Raw genomic sequence first — 20986 nt, 5'->3', positions numbered from 1 at the left:
TTGGCTACTACTGGTGTGGGTAGTGAATGGGGGAGGCTAGCAGGGGGGGGGGGGTTGTTGTCGTGGTTGTGGTTCCTGATCGCTGAAAAAAGTTTGAAGAGTAGTTATCTAGTTCCAAACAATCTTCCTTTATGTTCGTTTACCCTACACATGAAGTCTCCCTTAAATTTTCCGGTGTATGTACCACCTAAGGTTTCACAATTAATAAACACCAAGATTGTAATTCCCTCGTATCAAACCCTGAAATAGGAACACTAAAATTATACTCGGAAAAGAGCGCGCTCCTCAATAGGAAATATTACAGACTATTTTACAAAATCCACCTTTATTGGAATACTTATTTTTTTTACTGCCAAGAGGACTCTGTACGGTAAAGCGCGTAGGGATGTGACGTATATACTGTAGCTGGTGATGATGGTATCGACGTTCTCCAGGAGGTGATAAGGAGGCACTAATGAACACGCCGCTCGCTATCTTTAGACCCCGCCGTTTCCTTGGACTGGGATCTATTTTGTAAAGTTATTATTACGGTTAGTTTTACGTTGTGTTCTCTCCCGGATTATTTGCTCTTTAAGATTAACCACCCTAACGCTAACCTAACGTCTGAACTTCCCAGGTGAAATAAGCCTGGGGGCTAATGTTCAGGTGATCCGTGTGTATTTTCACGTACGATAGAGGGATTCAAGTTGGTCCATGGCAAGAGATACATCTCGAGTCTTACAAACACTGGCGTTATCGACGGTCAGATATATCTCGACATTATCTGTTCCTTTACAATAGTGGCGACTGTGTTGAAGTCGGTGCTCTGTGGTGCCCTTGTTGGTCGCCATCCCCCACCACACGTGACTGATAACTACCCTGTTATTGTCACTGCCCCAGACAGAACTCTCTTGTTTAGTGTCGGGACATAGTGACACCTGGCTGTTGTAAAAATTACACACTTCTTTTAGTAGTACCCTTCTATTATCAGCTTAGCAGTAGAGAGGGGTGGTTAAAGCATTTTTTTCTGGATGTGTGTGTGTTTGTAGAGCTTATAAAACCAGTGATTGTTAATAATATTTGAGCGAACTAGATTTGTGACCGGGAGCGACAGCTTTAAGAAATTGAGCAAGTTTTGAACATGTGCAGGTTCTCTTCAAGAAAACTCTGTCACAGGTGGGGCAGAACCTCATCGCCACAAAGAGAATGTCTGTTAAAACAGACATTCTGTATCTCGTGATACGAGAAGCAAATGTCCCTCCGCAGTACACTTCGTATCGTGTGGAGGTTAGGATTAAATATACGTGGTAGTATGTTCATTTTATTGCGTTATGTAGTGGAGTGTGAAAACGCGGGTTGGGGGGGTAAGTGAGCGCGTGGGATGAATCCGTCGCCTGCCCACGTTGTCCCGCTCAGTTGTGTTTTGGTCTTGTAATGGGGAGGTTCTCTGCGCCTATATTCCATCGTTCCCGTTCTCGTTGGCTGTTTTGGTGATCCTATCCCATACTACATTTCCAGGCCTCCTCATGAATTATTATCAAGTATGTTTGTTGCTGTGAACAGTATGTTGTTAGGAAGAAATTGTACAAATCTTGATTTTAAAACGGGCGGTAAGTTTGTGGAGTGTGTCAGCGTAGACGAGTTAGCAAGTAATGGACATGGAATCTCGCAAAAAAATGCAAGGACTTAGTGAATGCATACATTGAAGTATTATATATATTTTCTTTTTCTTTGATTGGTTCAGTAAGAATTAATTTTCATTTTAATACAAAGTGAAGCTATAAACGAGCTTACAGGACAACACATTGTGAAGTGATAATACGTTGATTTGTCTTAAAAGTGATCATTATAGTATTGTACTCGAACTGTAGATACTTGGTTGGTGAATGGTTACCGTGTTAATATTTGCAGAAGTACTATTAATGTGTGTTCCGTTTCAACTATGTCCTCTGATGTTTACGTTTTTAGTTGCAAAATGGGCTCCACATTTATGGGTCGTATTCCCACGAAAGAAAAACAAGAATAATGCATTGCCACAATTTTTAGTAAGTATTACCCTTGTTGTTTTTGTGATGGTGTTTGTTGTGGTGTAGTTACGATGGGATTCGTAAATACAATAACACTTATCTCGTTGGCTTAGCCCTTCAGGGCACAGGTCAATGATTAGGAAGCGTCCTACATACTACGGTATTGTATCCTCGTCTTCATGTACAATTGTTTTTTATCTTATGTGAAAATGATAAGTGAATTTATGATTGAGGATGAAGGTAAGATTGTGGGCATGAGTAGTGAGGATACTGCCTAGAGATGAATGGGTAGCTATGTATTGCATCATGTTACCGTAATATTGACACAAGCTCACGTCCCCTCCACCTAGCCTTTTATATTGTAGTATTAAAAATATTCTACAATGATATGTATGTTGTCGGAGATAATTAGCAGTGTAGTTTATCATAAGAAAATTCGAAGGTGTCATTGTACAGGGGTACCTAGTGACAGCACTAGGATCCCGCTTCCTCTGTCAAGGAATAAACAATTGAAATCGAATTGAAAATTCGAAGAGGGTGACAGCAGGTTCAAAGTAAGTCTACGGGTTAAACACTGCAAGTTTTGATTACGTAGCAAATGGTGGTGTGAATGTAAATATTTTAATTGACTTGGCACTTAATGTAAAAAAAAAAGTTGATAATAAGCGATTTAATTCTGTGTTTATGAGGACAATGTTAAGCTTAATGAATTTATTGTTTTGGAGTGTATCAATTAATTTTTTATACTTCTTAAATGGGCCGGGGATATCTAACGATGCACGACTCTTCATATCTTGTTTTACTTCAGTATATTTAGTGAGTTCATATACAGCTACAGTATACTGAAAACATGTAAATGTTTGTACCGTGCATGTTGGAAGTTATGGAGTGGTGAGACGTCAGTGTCATTGAGCTGGAAAATCTAGCCTCTAATTCTGAAAGTACATGTGAAAAATTGACCTGTGGTTTGTAAGAAAGATTTAATGCTTGGAGTAATGGTGACCACGTCGTCTTTTTACCTTGGGTGATAAACTGATGTAGGCTGGCCGGGGCTAATCATATAGACAAATCTCGTCATTATCTCTCGACAGGAGCTGCCATGCACAGGCCAACCGGCCTATTGCAGACTCCTTATTTTCCTATGTTCTTATGGTTAATGACTTGAGAAATGAAGTTCTCTGGAGAAACCTAAGCTAATTAACTTCGTGAGACGTGACGAGATTGTCCGTGCAATTGGCCGCGGTGTGCTAAGTTTGATTTTATCTGATTTTTTTTAGTAAAGATTCATATCATTACAAGCATACATAAAAAGTAATACTTATTATCAATTTCTAGTCACTATGTCAGCGAGTCTGTGTAACTAGAGCATGATGGAAATGGGTAAACTACTGTAAGTGCCCTATCTTGTTGTGGTAAGTTTTGTATCACTGTGCGTGTCATTGTATTTTAATGTATGCCACGTGTTCTGGTCCTTCAGGGTAACGGTATGCAGCGGCATGACTCAGAGCCGCTGTTTGGGGACGATGTGTACCAGCTACTGCGGGATGATTCACTCCTGCTCCGTACTGGGTCCAACAACTTCGCGGCCCTGATAGAGCCCGCAGAACCACCCGTGTCCCGCGAACAAGAGCAGAATGACACCGGTCATTTTCAACAGATCCCCCAACAGCAACAGCAGCAGCACATGCCTTTAACTCAGTCAACCACCAGTGACCAAGTTTTAGTAGTCAACAATACGGAAAACATGTTTTACCAAGTTTCCACTTCTCAGCAACAGCAGCAGTCTCAGGGTCAACAAACATCATCTGGGCAACGTGAAGAACAACAGCAACTAGAACAAATAGACATCCCCTGGAGCACAGTTGATGACAATGACGCGATTACGGTAAGGATCGATTAACATAGGCAATAAAATTAGGTAAGTTGACACTACTCACTGGAGGGAGGGGGAAACATAATAATGTTTGTATAGTTTATTATACAAGATTATGTTTACTTAGTAATTTAATACAGACGTGTGGTTTATCTCGGAATAAATTAACGCGTTTGGGAGGTTCTTGTGTTCGATTGTTGGCTATACAGGTAACCAAAAGATTTCAGGTTTATAGCCCCCGATTTGCCTAATTTAGGTAGCTTAATTTGGACATGTTATTCGTTTGGATCAGTCTCATAGACGCAATGAATTGATTGTTGGTGTTATTATTTTTTTTAAATCTATCGACTCTGTCGTATTCCAAATGTTCGTAGTATTTATTTTAGTAACATGAAATTTTTCAATAGAAATAAGTGTTTTGTCAATAGTTATAAGTAATTAATGAACAATTACTGTACATTACTACAGTATCTCCGGTATCGGGTCGGTGACATCGTCGCTGACGCACTCTGTTGGAACACACCTCGCTGCTGCAACCGTGATTAAACTTAATGAAAATATCAGGAATACTTGTCAGTTTTTCTTTATTTTAAGTCTTGAATTCTCCAGGGTGTAGGTGTAGCCTTTGTGTATCAACATCTCCATTAGTTACCCCTCTTATGATATATTTTGGGGGCTATGCGATTGTCCGGAGTGAACTAACGAGCGTGCTAGAACCTGTGGCGAGTGGGACGATGCCAGCGTACGATGATCACAGTTTCAAATATATTACAAATAAATAGTTTTTCTTATGTGCAGTATTTATGAATTATAGTAATCTCGAGATGACTTGGTTATTGTTAAGATTACAAAAGTAATGTGTATATATATCAAAATAAGCGAAAGAAACGCGTAAAATAGAGATAGAGTATTTGGCTGGTAGTATGATTAAAAGTGGCACGACAAGTGAGGGTTGGGACCCAGGGGTTGTTCTGTTCCTTGGGACCCAGGGGTTGTTCTGTTCCTTCCTTCTGCTACTCGGCGAACAGTCCTCTGCTAAGCTGGATATTCTACGAGAAGGATATTTTAGTACTTTGATACCAGTTAAGGAACTGTCAGCAGCCCTGAAGGATGATTCTCTTGGAACAGGTAGTAGTATAAAGCTATAATTTTCACACTGAACTACGACATATTTTGGATTTTTTATTTGATTATTCTCGTAATTATTATGTTAAATTGAACAAGTTTTGATGCGGTTTATTTTTCTTTATTTAAATGGGAAATGATTGGAAATTGACGTTCGTAAATAGCCCCACAACTTTACCGAACGCTCTACTGTGTAACTCGTAGTATAAATTATTTTAGTTCAGTAATGATTTCCTTTTCAAAATACTTATTATTTTTATGAGGGACGAAGCACAGTGTGTACCGTATATCAGATAATTATAACATGGTTTTTTGCCGGTGATGGTGGGAGTCAGTCAAGGCGCGGCTTCATTCCATATTGAGCTCGCATTCAGCATCGGCAATGCTTAACCCAACACGTCGAATACAAAGTGAATCATATATTGAGACTTGATTTGAATTGGGAATTTTTCCTCTATGATTTACGATAAAAAGGGGTGATTTACTTGTTTTATGTAGTACTTGCATAACCTCGCCAAAGATTTCACCCATTAGCTATACAGTACAATATACTATACTGTGTCGATCCTTTGTCTTGTCATATGGAAGCGTCAACATTAACATGAAAGTTATGACATTATGTTCAAGGGGTTAAGACATTGTACTCAAGGGTTTAAGTCACCATATTCAAGGGGTTAAGTGGTCCTAAGAATGGTTATTAGTCAACATACTCAGCGACCTGCCTCACTCGTCAATAGATTGACATGCACCTTCACTACACCCTATTAGGAAAATCTCTTGCCATAATATGCAAGTGAACTTGTAGGTACAGTACAATCTACTCAATACATGTATCGGAATCTGGCAAATTCTGGAATTTTGAAGTGCATATTATAAGAATCGTTAATTTTAAGAATCTTGTCGTGCATTCCCATTGTGAGTACCAGTTTAGGAATTCTCATAAGGTGCAGGTCTGTGATTGTTATGAGCATTGTTGTCATAAGGAGAATCTAACGTTGCTTTGTTAGAATACCAGCAGTAAGAAGCTATAACCAAAGACACTGTTTGCTTATTGTCTTCATAACAGGTTCTTACATAATGGTGCGTTCAGCTCAAACCAATCTCTTGAAATACCGTAACTATTATTAGTGTCAATTTCTCTAAAATCTCCTTGTAAATTGGTGTGCCTATTGTCAACCATTGTTGGGAGATGCTCTTGGAGTTTTATCCTTACCAGTCATTGTATTATTACATTGTGAAGTTGCATTGTGACAAAAGAGGATTAAGCGAAGGATTAGCTGAAAGTTGTTTAGTGATTATAAGGACACCACCCATTTTTATTTATTTTTATTCCAACAGCTTCCTACAAGTCATGGGCAGATCAGCCAGCAAGAACAATTTTTGTTACCCATGAATAATATATACCTGCCAGATACAAGTACTCCTCCTCAAAGGGTCCCCTCCCTGAAACCATGGCCTGGCCGATACGAATTTGCCATCTCTATTCCCACTGATAATAAGGACCGCAATAAAGTGAGTAGGAAAGAGTCGTCGTAATGACAGGTTGGCACTTTTTGTTTATTAGCTATCTTCAGCCTTTGAGATATATCAAGAACTATAGGAATAATTGAAATATCTGCATGTTTACTTTTTAAGAACAAGAATACACCGTGGTAACTATAGCTTCGTAGGAATGGAGTAATGACTAAGAAAGTTACTTTTGCCAGGTAAGGGCAAAAACTAAATACAGGATATATGGTTGAGAAATAATTTGAGAGGAGTAAGTGATGCTGCTGAGTGAATGTGGACCATGAACTTAGTGGAAGAATGAGCAGAAAAATATAGTAGCATTGTAAACTGGGTGAAAAGGATATTTCTGGATTATATAATTATTGGTGAGGCTGCTAATTGGAGGCTTCAATGTCCTTTGTACCCCAGACTTAGTACCAATTTGTCATCCAGGGTTAACTTAGTAACTCATTTTGATTCATGAAATCACCATTACCTTCCCCTTCACAAATCTTCAAGATTTGATGTAAGTTCTTTATGCCATTTGCCTTTGTCTACCCAACAGAAATTGGGAATCTGGATGCAAATCTATTTATGGATTGTGTTTTGGGGTAATGGTATAAGTGAGATATTAATTAATGTGCTTTACATAACAGTATTATGACCCTTTTGACTTTCTTGCCAGTGGTGCTTCAGCGAGCTGCAGAAGAAGTTGTACATGTGCCCTACTGTAGCTGTTCCTGTGAATGTGATGTTGAAGGAGTGGGTGGAGGCTTCTGTCATAATAACTCCAGTCTTCAATGACAGTCGATTTCGTATGGAGCCAGTGATGCGTTGCTACAATTGCAAGAGCACACAAGGTAAGTCACCAAGAAGTTATGCGAGATCCATTCATATTATACTTTAATTAAAGTTAAAAGTTAAGAATCATGTTAAACATTTTTAGATGCAAAGTGGTGCTCAACATGCCATTTGACACTCTTCTCTCCTTATCACCACGAGCACCGCTTTCCAACACCTATTTTCATCATGAGTTGCTGATTCTCAACTTCTCATTTCTTGAAATACTATACAGGTACTGTAGTCCTCATCGCATGACATACAGTAATTTAGATTTTTGGAATTTAATTTTTATTGCTAAAATATTTGATTATTGCAAAGTGTATCTTTAATTATTTTTGGCAATGATATTAAGACTAAAAATTCAAATTGCATGCAATAACTTTTGCAGTTGTTTTATGTATTCCAGTTATTAAATGTCAAAAGTGCTGAAAGTGAAGTTTTTATTATTTTTTTCATTCAACCAAAAATGTCGAAAAAACTTTGTTGATACTGTACAGTACAGTCGACCCTCGTTAATTCGGACTAATAGGGGGGGAAGGGTGTCCGTTTAACCGATTGTCCGAATTAACCGATTTAGGGGTTAATATTGCATTATATTTCAAAGTCATTGTTTTCGTCACGACTTTATCCCACTTTCCACTGTAATACGTACGTAATTTCAGCAAAAATATTACATTTCCGTGAATGTATTATATCAAGCACAGTATGAATACAATACCATTGTAATATAACAGTATTTTAACGAAAACTACTAAAACAAATAACATCCCAAGAACATCGGAAGGTTAGGTAAAGTTTTTGTTTTCGTCATGTATTTTATCCTATTTTACATTGAAATACATCACGTTTCAGCAAAACTACTATTTATTTCAAGAATATATTCATTCAGGTGCAGTTTAGGTAAAATATATGTGTGATGTAACAGTTTTTAACTAAAACGATTCGAAAAACACATACCCTCTAGCCCTGTTCAGGAGAGGACTGGGAAGCTGTTAGGTGCTGCGAGCGATGACAAGGAAAATGATTTGGATGAATTTTAATGAAAATATTCAGAAATATGGTATCGTAGTATTTATTCAAGTCAATTAGTATAGGATATTAATGTAATACAACAGTTTTTAACTGAAAACCAATCGAAAAGCAATTACGGTAACATCTTGAGCGAAAGGCGAAGTCATTGTTTTCATCACGTTTATCACTTTCACTAATACCTACGTCATTTCAAAAAAATATTACATTTCCGTGAATGCATTATATCAAGCACAGTATGAATAGAATACCATTGTTATATAACTGTATTTTAACCAAAAACTATTAAAAAATGAGTAAATTCTCTAGAACATCGGAAGGTTAGGTAAAGTCTTTTGTTTCGTCATGTATTTTATCTAATTTACATTCAAATACATCACGTTTCAGCAAAACTACTATTTATTTCCCGGAATATATTCATTCAGGCACAGTTAAGGTACAATATACATGTGATGTAACAGTTTTTTAACTGAAAACGATTAAAAACACGTGTACCGTGTAGCTGATACTCAACAGCTGGTGGTGCGTCATGTGTCGTTGTAAACAATAGGAGGTTGAAGTAGATTACGGTATTATATTAAGTATGAAATATAAAGGTTTTTATTACTGGTAAGATCAATAACTGTGATATACCGTAATGATATGATAAGTTAGCCTGTGCTAAGAACTAACATAGACTACTGAAAACCGTTGTAAGGTAATTTAGCCTATTGTAAGTTGGTGAGCTTCATTTGCTGAAGGAACTGCACAACTTTTCATTACTAATTGGTACAAATTTTACGTTTCCATTGTTTACTGGCAGTAAATGGTAAATATTTTCATGTCTGAAGCTAAGTTGCATCCCCCACACTAGTGGTGGAGAGGTTACATTTGACCAAAAGACACTGGTGTTTTATCCCAGGTGGGTGGACCAGCATTTTAAGCAAGGTCGCGTAGTAATATTCCTACAAATAAAAAAAAAAAAAAAAGGTTCGTTCAGATTTTGTCCGAATTATCCGAAATCCGGATTAAAGGGGTCCGAATTAACAGTCGACTGTATATAGTACTGTATATTTTGAAGTCTTTTATTCTAGATAAAAGTTTTATGAATTGTGGATTATATTCTCACCACTTTGGTATGGTTTAGTATAGTATATCTAAAATATAATTTTTTTTTTTAGATAGTCATTGGTCCCCCACACAACTTGCACTTCACATGGACTGGTAGATGTCTTACGTTTGGAAGTTATATTTGAAGTAAACTTAAAAACACGAATTTCCTAAAATATACAATGAATTTCATGTGTACCTTCCCTTACTGCTTATGAATTTTAACTGGTGGGAGAATGTGTGCAGTCCTCGCACCCATACTGTGACATCCCGAGATGCAAGTAGCTAAACAAATTTCAAAATGCAGGGCTGGAATGAATTCACATTTTCTTTTACGTTCTCAGCTGTTGTTCCTTCGCCACACTCATTTTGTCTAACAACGTCTTATTTCATCTCAAAAAGACACTATCAGTGTCTTGATAAAAATATGCTCTGCAAAGCACTGGCGATTTTGCACTCGTGCATGATTTGAGGATACATACAGTACAGTACTGTATTTCTAAAGGAATATTTGCCGTCATAGGTACACAATTCTTGCTATATGCACATAAGGCCACTTTGTACCAGGCTTCTTACATCTTTCATGCTTTGTACCCCATTTGTACTCCTTTTGATGATTTCTGTTCAGCTGAACTTAATTCTTGCAGTAGTATTGCGATAAACTGAAACACTATGAGGTTATGGATCTTTAGGTCATTGAGCCTAAATTGTGGTAAATGACAATGGCAATATGAAAATTTTGATAAATGTTATTTTGCTTTTTTTCTATTAATAATCAAGTTAAAAGTATTGTTTCTTGCAGCATCTGAGCCAGAGTTAGCTGAACATATAGTCCAAGTAGAAGGGGAAGGCTGTGAGTATGGCATTGCACTTGAGCGAGCCATTGTGATGCCCTGCAGCCCCCACCACCTGGGGAAACTGCTTCTACGATGCTTATCAAACTCATGTGCCTTACATCCTGTGTTGGTGGTCCCAACAGAAGGCTATTTGGCCTCATATTAACTCTTAAAAGCAAGTAAGTGTTTTCTGGTCGAGTTTATCTCAACATTGTGATAAAATTTTTACAGTTAATGTTCTTTTTGTGTTTATAACTGAAGTCTTTACATATAATAAGTATCCCATTCACTAAAATATTTCAAATGCTTTTCACAGTAATACTGGAGAGGAAATCGGAAAGTTTGAATGTCAAATGCTGCCGATGTCCTTCTAGAGACTTGGCGAATAGAAAGATAAGACATGCAAACATTGGATGATGAGCGAGTGCACACAAAGGTATTCTTCAGTTAGTGGTAAATTTGTATGAATGTTATTGATGTGAGAATCTTAATCTGCAGAACTTGTGATTTGTTCAGAATTTTCAATTAAAGAAATTATGCATTGCTATTATTTAGTACAATAGCTATAGCTTTTTTTTTTTTACAAATACTGAAGTGCTAATACCTATGGTTATTTATATCTTGTAAAGTAAATTCTCGACCCATAGACAATAACTATATGACTAGAGAATACCGTTGCTGTGAATCAAAAGACCTGTAGCTGTGGTTGTATTTTAAGTAAATCAAGTATATCGGGGTAAAGGTATGGAAGACTGGAGGAAAAATATGAAAAGTAACAAGGAAATTGACTGCCACTGAAAGCTCGGAAAGATTAAACGAGGGAAAACTCGGCACAGGTACAGACCCTTGTTACTGGATCTCAGAAAACCGGAAATTATCTCCCAGAGTTTTGCTGTTTTCTTCAGTTCATCTGTCTATTACATTTAAATGGGAGGGGGAAGTTTGCCATTTTGTTGAGAATTGGTTGTCCTCAAATGACATGTGGACTTAAACATATTTTTTTAGATTAAGGTTACTGACAAAAAAAACTCCTGTTTCTTTTACCAGGTTAAGAAATTAGCAACAGATACATGATGGGAGTAAAAAGGAGGAGGACTAATATTAAGCTGGAGCCAGGAACTGGCTCACAGTTTGTGGATGTTAAAGTGAGTCTGTCCCTGATCTTGAATGTTTGGTATTTTTGATATATGAATGCTGTAACCCATCAATCTTTTTAATTTATCATAAGGGATTATGTATTTAAATGATTTTCTTGAAATATATATATATTTTTTAAATAACCCAGACTTACTTTGTTTTATGTCCACAGGTACCTAGTCAGTTTGAGAACAAAGTGAAGAGTTACATCAATGTATTGATTCTTCACGAGTATGCCAAAACCCATCCAAGTATGCTAATGTATCCAGAAGCTGGGGAATTATAGGTTTCAGGTGAGAGATTCAATGAAGTGGGAAGATAAAAAAGTTGATATGAACACAGTAAATTATATTCTCGTTAATTTGACAAAAAGGGGGCTATAAGTAACTCAAGTTAACTGAGTTAAGATTATTTTGATGCCCGACAATTTCCAAATTTTATGTTCGTTTTCTTGTTTATTTCCTGTTCAGTTTTTGTGCCTTGCACTGGCTGTCACATAAAACAATCTATAATTACTGTGCAACCATAAATATTTTGTAAAATGTACTAATACAGTAATAAACAATTGTAACACTGCAAGATGAGCTGGCGAGGGGTGTGGTGACTTGGCAAGACACAGCACATACATTAACAGCATTACAGTAAGTCTTCACTTAACGTCGGGGTTACGTTTCAAAAATGCGATGTTATACAAAACAACATTCAGCAGATCTATTTTCCCCACAAGAAATAGATAAAATACAGTAGTTAGGTTCCTGAGCCTACCTTTGTCCCATGAAATACATAAAATCATTGCCATTTCTATAGAAAATAGTGCATACATATATAACTACTAAGATTGTATTGGTACTCACCGATGGGCGGAGGTGGTAGAGCGAGTGTGTGGTGGGTAGTGAAGCAAGAGGAGGTTGGAGGAAGGTGGTGAGTCACTGAGACTGCTCTGAGCCTAGAGGGTGATGCGCCGTAGAAAGTAGTCCGTGACGATGCAGTGTCACCATAATTCTCATATTTAGTTTTGCGTTGATAAAATACTATCGTAAAATAGTCAACTTTCCCCACAAAAAAAAAAAAGAATCCCACACTCAGATGAATCATTGCGTTGCATTAAATTCCTGCCCATTTGTTTAAAAGGGGGTAAACAGCCGATCATCCTAGCTCCCACACCAGCTCTCTCCACATTCCCTGGTTTATTCATTAATCAGTCATCTGAAGTGTACAAGTTGCCAACATGTATCCTTCAAAGGTAATAAATAACATTGTGTGGTGTTTTCATTTCTTAAGGCTATTTATGTAGGAGAGATTGAGGCACAGCTTTCTAAATCCCATGCTTATTTCCTGCTCCCTTTACAGTGAGTCTCCATATAAATCCACCTCCATACAGTGAGTCGACATATAAACAATCAACATTTAAAGTAAATAAATACAGTTGTTGCTGTAATAATGTAAATTATTCCTTTATACAATTATTTGTACAGTAATACATCACAGTTTGGAAGGCAATTCTACATTATAACAGTGTGTTATAATGATCCTGTAAGCTGAAACTCTCCCTCCAGGAACACATCCTAATTTTCAAGTCAAATTACAAATTTAAATAGCATTTTTTCTATTATTGAAGATATTATATTAATCATGATGAATCACACTGAGAGAGATTGATCATACAAGAATATAACATTGAAACAATAAATATACCTGTCAAATGAGGCAACACCCAGTCCTCCCACCTGGTAACATATGCAGTACTTGTACTTAGTAGCTCTTTTTAGGCCTACAGCAAAACTGAATACAGTAGGTCACTTTACAGTATTCATTGAGCAAAGTGTTGTACCTGTTTTTTTTCCCATTTCTTAAAATACATACAACTCTACATTATTTTGCCAATTTCTTAAAAGTCTCAATGTCCTCATTAAAGACAATACTTACTCTACATAAAAAGTTCAAATAAATGAGTGTTGGTAGTGAGGTGCGGCTCACTGACATAATACGTATGAAGACAGGACTCAGACTTGTGCCAACCACTTCATTACACATACATAATTTAAAAAAAGTGCAGGTTGGTTATTCTGAAAACTAATGCAAGAAAATTTTTTTGAATGTGGGGTGTTTACACTTGATTTTACATGTCGTGGATATATAAGAAACATGTGAGCTGTTCTAAATAAGTATATTACATTATTATATATATATTTTTTTTTTTTTTACAGATTTGGCCACCTGTTACTTGAAAAATTTGAAGAAGCATACTGTATACTGTAGTGGTTCTAGGACATTAGTCACTGGTTTAGTATATAAACCCAAACTAACCATGGCTTCATTGCTCAAAATAGAGACATTAGCATCTAAATTTAATGAATATACAGTTGCACGGTATCCCATAGGCCAGTGACGAAATTTCCACCTATTATAATGTATGAACAAGCAACTTCCTCTTTTCTGTCTCGCTCTATTTAAGTATCATACTGTATGTATTACTCAGTCTTTTATAATATATAAATTCATTGTTGAAGGAGTGCCAATGCTTGGAGTAAGTTCAATTTGTTTTACAATTATAATCTTAATTACAGTTTTCATTTTTTTAATGTTTTCTTTCCTGGTGTAACAATATGACTGTTATATGCATTACTCAGTCTTAGAATATACACCCTCGCCTCACAAATTCGTACTAATTGGTATCCCACCAAATTTACTAAATCTAAATCTTTATTGCTTCATAAGCATTAAAAAATCGGGAAAATAAACTAAAAAGCTAAATCTGTGCAGCATAAATCTTATGTTTCATAATTATAATTACCCCTCTATTTATGAACCCCTTATTTGCAAATTCACTAATTCACAAAAAATTTATTGAAGATTCGCTATAGAAATTCATCTACCTGCAGGGAAGGGAGGGTGCCGTAGTATCTTAATATTCTGGGTTTAAGGTGCTATACATTGCACCATAGAGTATCTAGTGCACCAAAATTAATATTCAGCACTCACTGGTAAAAAAATTTTCCTCCCATTTGTGTCAGGCCACTGTATGCAGAACATCTCTTTTATGGTAAATCCAATGATGTAGACTTTAATCTACAGTGCATTTCCTTTTATCCAAATTCCAACTTTCTGAATCTTCCAGGTATTTGAACTTTTGTCCCTGTTCAGTAAAAAATCAAATTTAATCAAACAATCCAAACATAACTGAATTAATTCATTTGCGTGTCTGCCACCAGTAGCACTATAACCGATTTGTTAAAAAAATGCGATGAAATTGGGTAACAAAGATGGAAATTCGGTAATGACCAGAAAAAGGGTGTCTGAAACACGAATTTATGGGGTCAGGTTGTATTAATGGGAACACCATTGCTTAGAGGAAAGTTCAATTTGTTTTGCAGTTTTCCATTTAGTTGTTAATGCTTCCTTCTTTGTTGTTGCATTCAGTATGTTAAACTACTGTAGTAAGTGGTAATGTAATATTAAGTTAATTCTTTGTATCTCTTCTGCAATGAATTTATATTATGATGAACTTGTCAATATCTATTGATAAGTAATGAGTTTAATTTAATTTTGTACTACATTCCTTGTGTCACATGCAAGTCATCAACTTTCATTAATTATCCATAATTTGTTGAGAATTGCTTGAATAATTTGAACATCTTAATTTAAAGCCAGTGTTAGTTTGAATATAGAAAATTTACTAAAAAAATAAAATGGTGGATGGCTTTGTGTGTCACACTTTTGAAAGACTACAGTTGGTCCTCACATTAAGCGGTCCCGCAATCCGCGTTTCACCGTTACCGCGGTGCCTTGCCAGAACCTAACATTTTCACATTTCGCGGTCAACGCCATTCCGCGGAGAGTGTCCGGCGCGACTATTTTTTAGATTTGCGCCACCGCCTGCCTGCCTCCTCCTCCTCCCTCGCTTGGGCAAGCGGCGGTAAGGTTCGCGTGTGTCTTTGTTGCGTTATCACTGACGTCATATGACGACAAGACCTTTGATTGGCCATGCATCCCTACCCTCCTCTGCTGCTAGCTGTAATTGGCTTAAAGTATTATGGCGTGTCCACCGGGGCGGGAGGGAGGGAGAGACGACGGCGACCTAGCTGCGACAGTCTCATCCTCAAGGCCCTCCGTATTAGCAGCGCATCCATTGTTCCGTAAAATGGCTTCGCTGGACCACCACCCCAGAGAAAAACCTTTCCTTACCTGGACCCAGCGGCACTAAGCCAAAAGGACACGACGTTCCTTAAGCTACGGTGAAGTACCAAATTATTCAAGATTTGGAGAAAGGAACACGGCAAGTTGATCTCAGCGCCAGCATGGCGTCAACGAATCTCGATCCGGACTATAAAGAAGGATTCAGCCAAGATAAAGGAGCACATGAAGATCACAAAGTCTACAGGTGCTTCTATGATCAAGTATTTTCACAACCGGTGCTTCTCAAGACAGAAAAATTACTTGTGAGGTGCCAGTGCGTCAAGTGACGCAACATGGCGATCGACACTCGCTCTGTGAAGGACTCCTACGTGAACTGTACATGGCAGTGCACAGGGGAACTTCAGAGCCCAAACCCTTTACTGCTTCCTCTGGGTGGTTACAGAGGTTTAAGATCGAACAAGATCACCAATATAAACATTGGTGTGGCGTTGCTGATCGTGCTGCGCAGACTGTTACAGTTCCAGGCTTCTCCGAGACTACCGACGACGACATCCTGGAGGTGATCAGAAATCCTGAAGTGACTGCCGACGAGATGTTGGAAGAAGAACACGCCAGTGAAGAGGAGGAAGAAGGTGCGGCAGTCTCCGAAGAACACAATTTAAGTCATAGTGATATTAAGGGTGCCATGGAGTGTGCAGAGAAGATGAAGTCCTTCCTTTCCCGCGATAATGACGATGACCGCTATGAAGTCTTCCAAAACCGGCTGGTGCAGGCTATGGAGCCGTACATCAAGGTGTATCACGACAACATCAACGCCAGCCATCAGCAAAGCATAACAGATTTCTTCACCCGCAACCCACCACAGCCAGCCCAAGCCAGTGATAGTGACAGTGAAGTTGACTTTGAGGGATTTGTCAGGGAAGCCCTGACAACTGTAAGTGACAGTGATGATGATTCACCTAGTAATGGTGATTCACCTGAGGGCCAGTAATCTGCCCTCTGCCTCGGAACCAGCCTCCATCCCCGTATGCCGACCCATCTCTTCTACTACCGTAAGTGTTCCACAAAATTTTTAGTTTTTTAACCTATTCTTTATTTTTCCTATGTTAACCTTTATCTTTCCTAACCTAACCTCTTCTATATTACTTGTTTTTTCATACCATCATAAAGTTAAGATAACATTTTTACTACAACATAGTTGTGTGTCGTCAAAAAGTGGAGTTTGGGGATCGGCCTGGACTCCATTTCAATTAATCCCATATGTTATGTTATTCACTTTCCGCGGGACCCTCTGGGTTACATTAACCGCGTAATGTGAGGACCAACTGTACAAGTCAAAGTCTGACCTTGTTAAAAGGAAGCAGTAGTTTTATAAGTAGCTAATATTTGTAGGATGAATGGAATACAGTACATTACAGTACTGTACTTGAAATACTGTATAGAACATTTTTGTCTATATTCTTATATTTGTGTTTTTGAAAGCATATTTACCTGTAGAAATAATAAAATAAAGGATAATTCATTCTGTGATGTTTATTTGGTACAGTACCAATTATTTGTGCATACGATGTAGATATATATACAGAAAATAAAGATACTGTTGCTAAATTGAAATTTAAACCTGTCATACTAGGATATCAACTGTCAATATTAGTTGACTAAAAACACTAATATCAGGTTCATATTTTACATAGACTATGATACACATGTAAGCTTCACTTCAAATTATAATTTCAGGTCCATTAAGTCATCCAAGACCCTCCAACAGGTGGTGACACCCCCAAAATAAAGGGATACTAAGACACTGTTATTTATTTTCCAAATTTCAGTGTCACTTTGAGGGACTGATATTGTTTCTTAATGATTATGCAGAAAAAGATAGGTTTCAGCCTGTAAGGTATATTGTGAATTAGCAATAAGAACCCTCGAAAATCCAGACTGAAAGGCAGGACTACCTGTCTGAAAAAGCCGATTGTCCGAATCTTCTGCCAAATAAATTATGACATAAGAAACGCCAAAAATACTGTAATGTTGTCACACTTAACCTATGCAGTGAATAGATGAATTTGTCTTGCCGTGATCATAAAATGGGGACTTGTTCTGAATCGGAGGAGCAGGGATGCCCCTCGATTTAGCTTGGCTGGGAGGCAGGAGAGGCGCGATTAACAGGTTTGAAGGAGGAGTCCAGCTTAAGTTGCTTCCATGCATTGTACTGCTCCCTAATAATAAGTTCTCTAAGAGTCCGAAGGTGTTCATAATAGTGGTGGATTTGAGGATTAGATGTACTGTCAATATAAGTCAAGACGTTGTCAAGTGACTCGTATAACAGACAACTAAACAGTAGGCATCTTCACACGCGACTCCTCTGCGTCACTGCTCTATGCATCATTGTCCTTTTTGTCAATAGTGCAGACAGCATCAGCAATCTCCTCAGCCGAAAGCATCTGGTAACCAGGATCACCCTCATTCTCCTCCAACCATGGTGCAACATAAGATGAAAATCCGTTACCTCAAATCGAGTTCAGGCTTAGTATCATGCAGAAGTTTCTTCCAGCTGTCAGCTAAGGTGGACATCTTGACGTCCTTCCACAAAGCAGCAAAGTTGAATATGGCTGAATTCAAATTGTATTTCTTGATGTTGGCTAATGTACATTGCCCTCTTGTGTCATTCACATTTTTGTCCTCCAGTACTACCAGCACTTCACCCAGGTACCTCCTCTCATCAGCCTCTTGCATGACACAATAACTCTGGTCCATAGGCTGAATAGTGGACGTAGTGTTGGGCGGCAGAAACAGGACGCCAATTTTACCATCACTGTGGACCAGTTTCTCAGCACTAGGGTGAGCTGGCGCATTATCAATCGGCAGAATTGCATTGATGTCTTCAGAATCCAGCTTTATAACCTTTTCTTGGTATTTGTGTGCATCAGGGATGCATAGACTTGCCAACAACAGCTAACTTTAAGTGGTGCATACCATTAGCATTAGCACAGCATAATGCAGAAATTTGCTCCTCATTCATATTGTGGTCTGGTGTGGATGCTTCATGATTAAAGGCTTAGGTGTCGTTGGAGAGTGACCGCCAAAATAACCCCGTCTCATCGGCATCATAAACTTGGGCCAAGTTCAACCCCTATTCCTTGGTTTAACTTCTGCTTAAACAGCTCGACTTCTTCAGTTTGAGCACTCCCAGCTTCACCGTGCAACTTCCTGTTACATATGCCATGGTGATTCCTGAACCGCCACAGCCAACCATCACTAGCTTTGAATGGAATACCCAAATGCTGAGCCTGCTTATTAGCTGCTTCAGCTGTCTCCACGCCACGAACCTTAACCTCACATGCACGCTGCTGAACAATCCACTTGTACACTGCTTCTTCCAACTCTTTATTCTTCAGCATTTTCACATGCTCCCTTGCACTAGCCGTACTGGCACCATCAACATCACTGCAAATGCAGTAAGTTTATCCTTGACCTTACATATGTCTGACACAGTTTGTTTCTTCACGCTATATTCATCAGATGCAAACCATGGACACACCAGACTCTAGCTTCTTTATTTAACTTAAGTTTCTGCAGAACAGATAAATGTACATGTTTTCTCTTCACACCACTTGCTTTAGATGCCATGATTAATCACTATTAAGCACTATGTACGTGTCGGTAAACGTAGTAACAGTAAATCCAGTGAAATATAGCAGGGACAAGCGACGTGTTACAACACCAGCCGACGCAGTAACTTACTACCCTCACACTCGGTCCCGTTACAAGGTGTACGATCAAAATATGCATGTAAGAAATACATACCTTTTAGTCTAATTTGAAAAAGGTTACAGGCACAGTGATAAATTATATAAACCATACATTTACCTACAATAACAATAAGAAACATTGTATCATTACTAGAGTGAATGAAATAATATTCCCAAACAACAATTGTCAACTCTGTTTATGTTTCCCACTTCCTCAAGGCACCTGTGTCCCCCACGACTGGTCATCCAGCACCCACGGGCCTAAAGTGTTCTTTGTTCTGTTTTGGGAATGTTCTTAGGGAGGTTTCTTAACCCAGAACCCCGGATTTTTTGTTAGAATCTTCCAAAATCCGGATTTACCGGATCTGGATCTTTGAGGGTTTACTGTACTTGGGAAGGTTAAAACTTCCGTGCTGGGAATGAGCAAGAAAAAGAATGATGATCTAGTATTTGAAAATCTTCATGAACCCGGGCAGAGGGAGAGTACTATGTCTCCTTGGGCCAGGGTACTGTACCGAGTCTCCTTGGCCCAACATATGTTATATATTGGGATTTCTAATATCATCCCTTAACTGATCAATGAAGACTTCAAAAGCTAGTTAGATACTGTATAGGCAATATAAATTTTAATCCTACTGAGCACCTACAATTCATAAGGGAAGGAGCAACTAAGGACTTACATGCTAACCTAAAACTCCCTCCAATGCTATACAATGGTTGTAACTGTACTGTCTTATCCAGGTGGTTGTCCTTCACTAAGGAGATCCACATAATTGTTATATGGCTAACACCAGATGATTTTATTTAGCACAAGAGGGGAATTCAGACACAAATGGTTAATTCAATATGTCAAACAGCTTAAAATTTTGTGTAAAGAAATTTCAATGATGTAAGGAGTCAAAGAGTAACGCTAAAAAATTACTCTAATTTTGCTGGTAAACACATAGTCCTTCAGTGGTAGATTAAAAAGGTAAATAGGTTGATGTCAAGTTCCTGATTGCAAAATGATGGGTAAATTCAACATTAAGGCTCTTAGCCAACCAACCATCGCCAATCTTAATTTATAACTTTCCTACTTAGTTAAATCATAGAAATTTTTTTTCACTAAGTTGCCCTTTTCAGTAATACAACTATGGTATTAAAGGGAGGCTCCCTGTAAATTGTGAATGAAAAAAGGTTTAAGAATGTTTACTTGCCTGAAATGTGACTCGGATCCTAAATTGTTGATCATCATGGGCAAGATACCAGATCACCTGCAGCCTCCCTCCACTCCTTGAAATTTTACCAAAAGGAAAGCAGTTATTGCTCTTGATTGTAGTCACCCTGTGAACAGCCTTAGAGTAAAGCTAACAATCATAATGAAGAATAAAGAAAACCATAACTAGTAAACATTCCAATATATTGTAATATATAAAAATTTATCACATTATGCTTTGCAACAATATGATTCCAGCACACAGGCATTTTTATTGCTGCCACTGCATATATAGTACTGTAATGGTAAAATATCCTTTAATACGAGGATATATATAAAGACAGCCAATCAAAGCCCTGTTTTGTGTAAATACAGCATATAAATTTTGGAAGTCAAAAGGAGTTTTACAAGAATTATTAACCCTCTTGAGTGCTATGTAAAGTTTAAAGGATTTTATTCTGGCTAATGCTGCCAGA

At 37.8% G+C, this 20986-nt stretch overlaps 1 protein-coding gene across 1 annotated transcript; it reads left to right on the top strand.

Annotated features, from left to right (window-relative positions):
• The first annotated feature begins 1916 nt into the window (after positions 1-1916).
• Positions 1917-14676, top strand: LOC121877035 (tumor protein p73-like). Its single transcript, XM_042382641.1, is given in 11 exon segments — positions 1917-2024; positions 3484-3891; positions 6343-6516; positions 7178-7352; positions 10256-10339; positions 10342-10468; positions 10606-10629; positions 10631-10705; positions 11350-11434; positions 11599-11719; positions 13634-14676. Coding segments are annotated over 10 exon segments (1359 nt in total). The 5' UTR covers positions 1917-1931; the 3' UTR covers positions 11713-11719; positions 13634-14676.
• Positions 14677-20986: the final 6310 nt, after the last annotated feature.

The sequence above is a fragment of the Homarus americanus genome, unplaced genomic scaffold (assembly GCF_018991925.1).
Source record: "Homarus americanus isolate GMGI-L3 unplaced genomic scaffold, GMGI_Hamer_2.0 scaffold50325, whole genome shotgun sequence".
NCBI classification, from domain to species: Eukaryota; Metazoa; Arthropoda; class Malacostraca; order Decapoda; family Nephropidae; genus Homarus; species Homarus americanus.
Note: the sequence above shows the minus strand (reverse complement) of the source record. Positions and strands in the feature narration are given on the sequence as shown.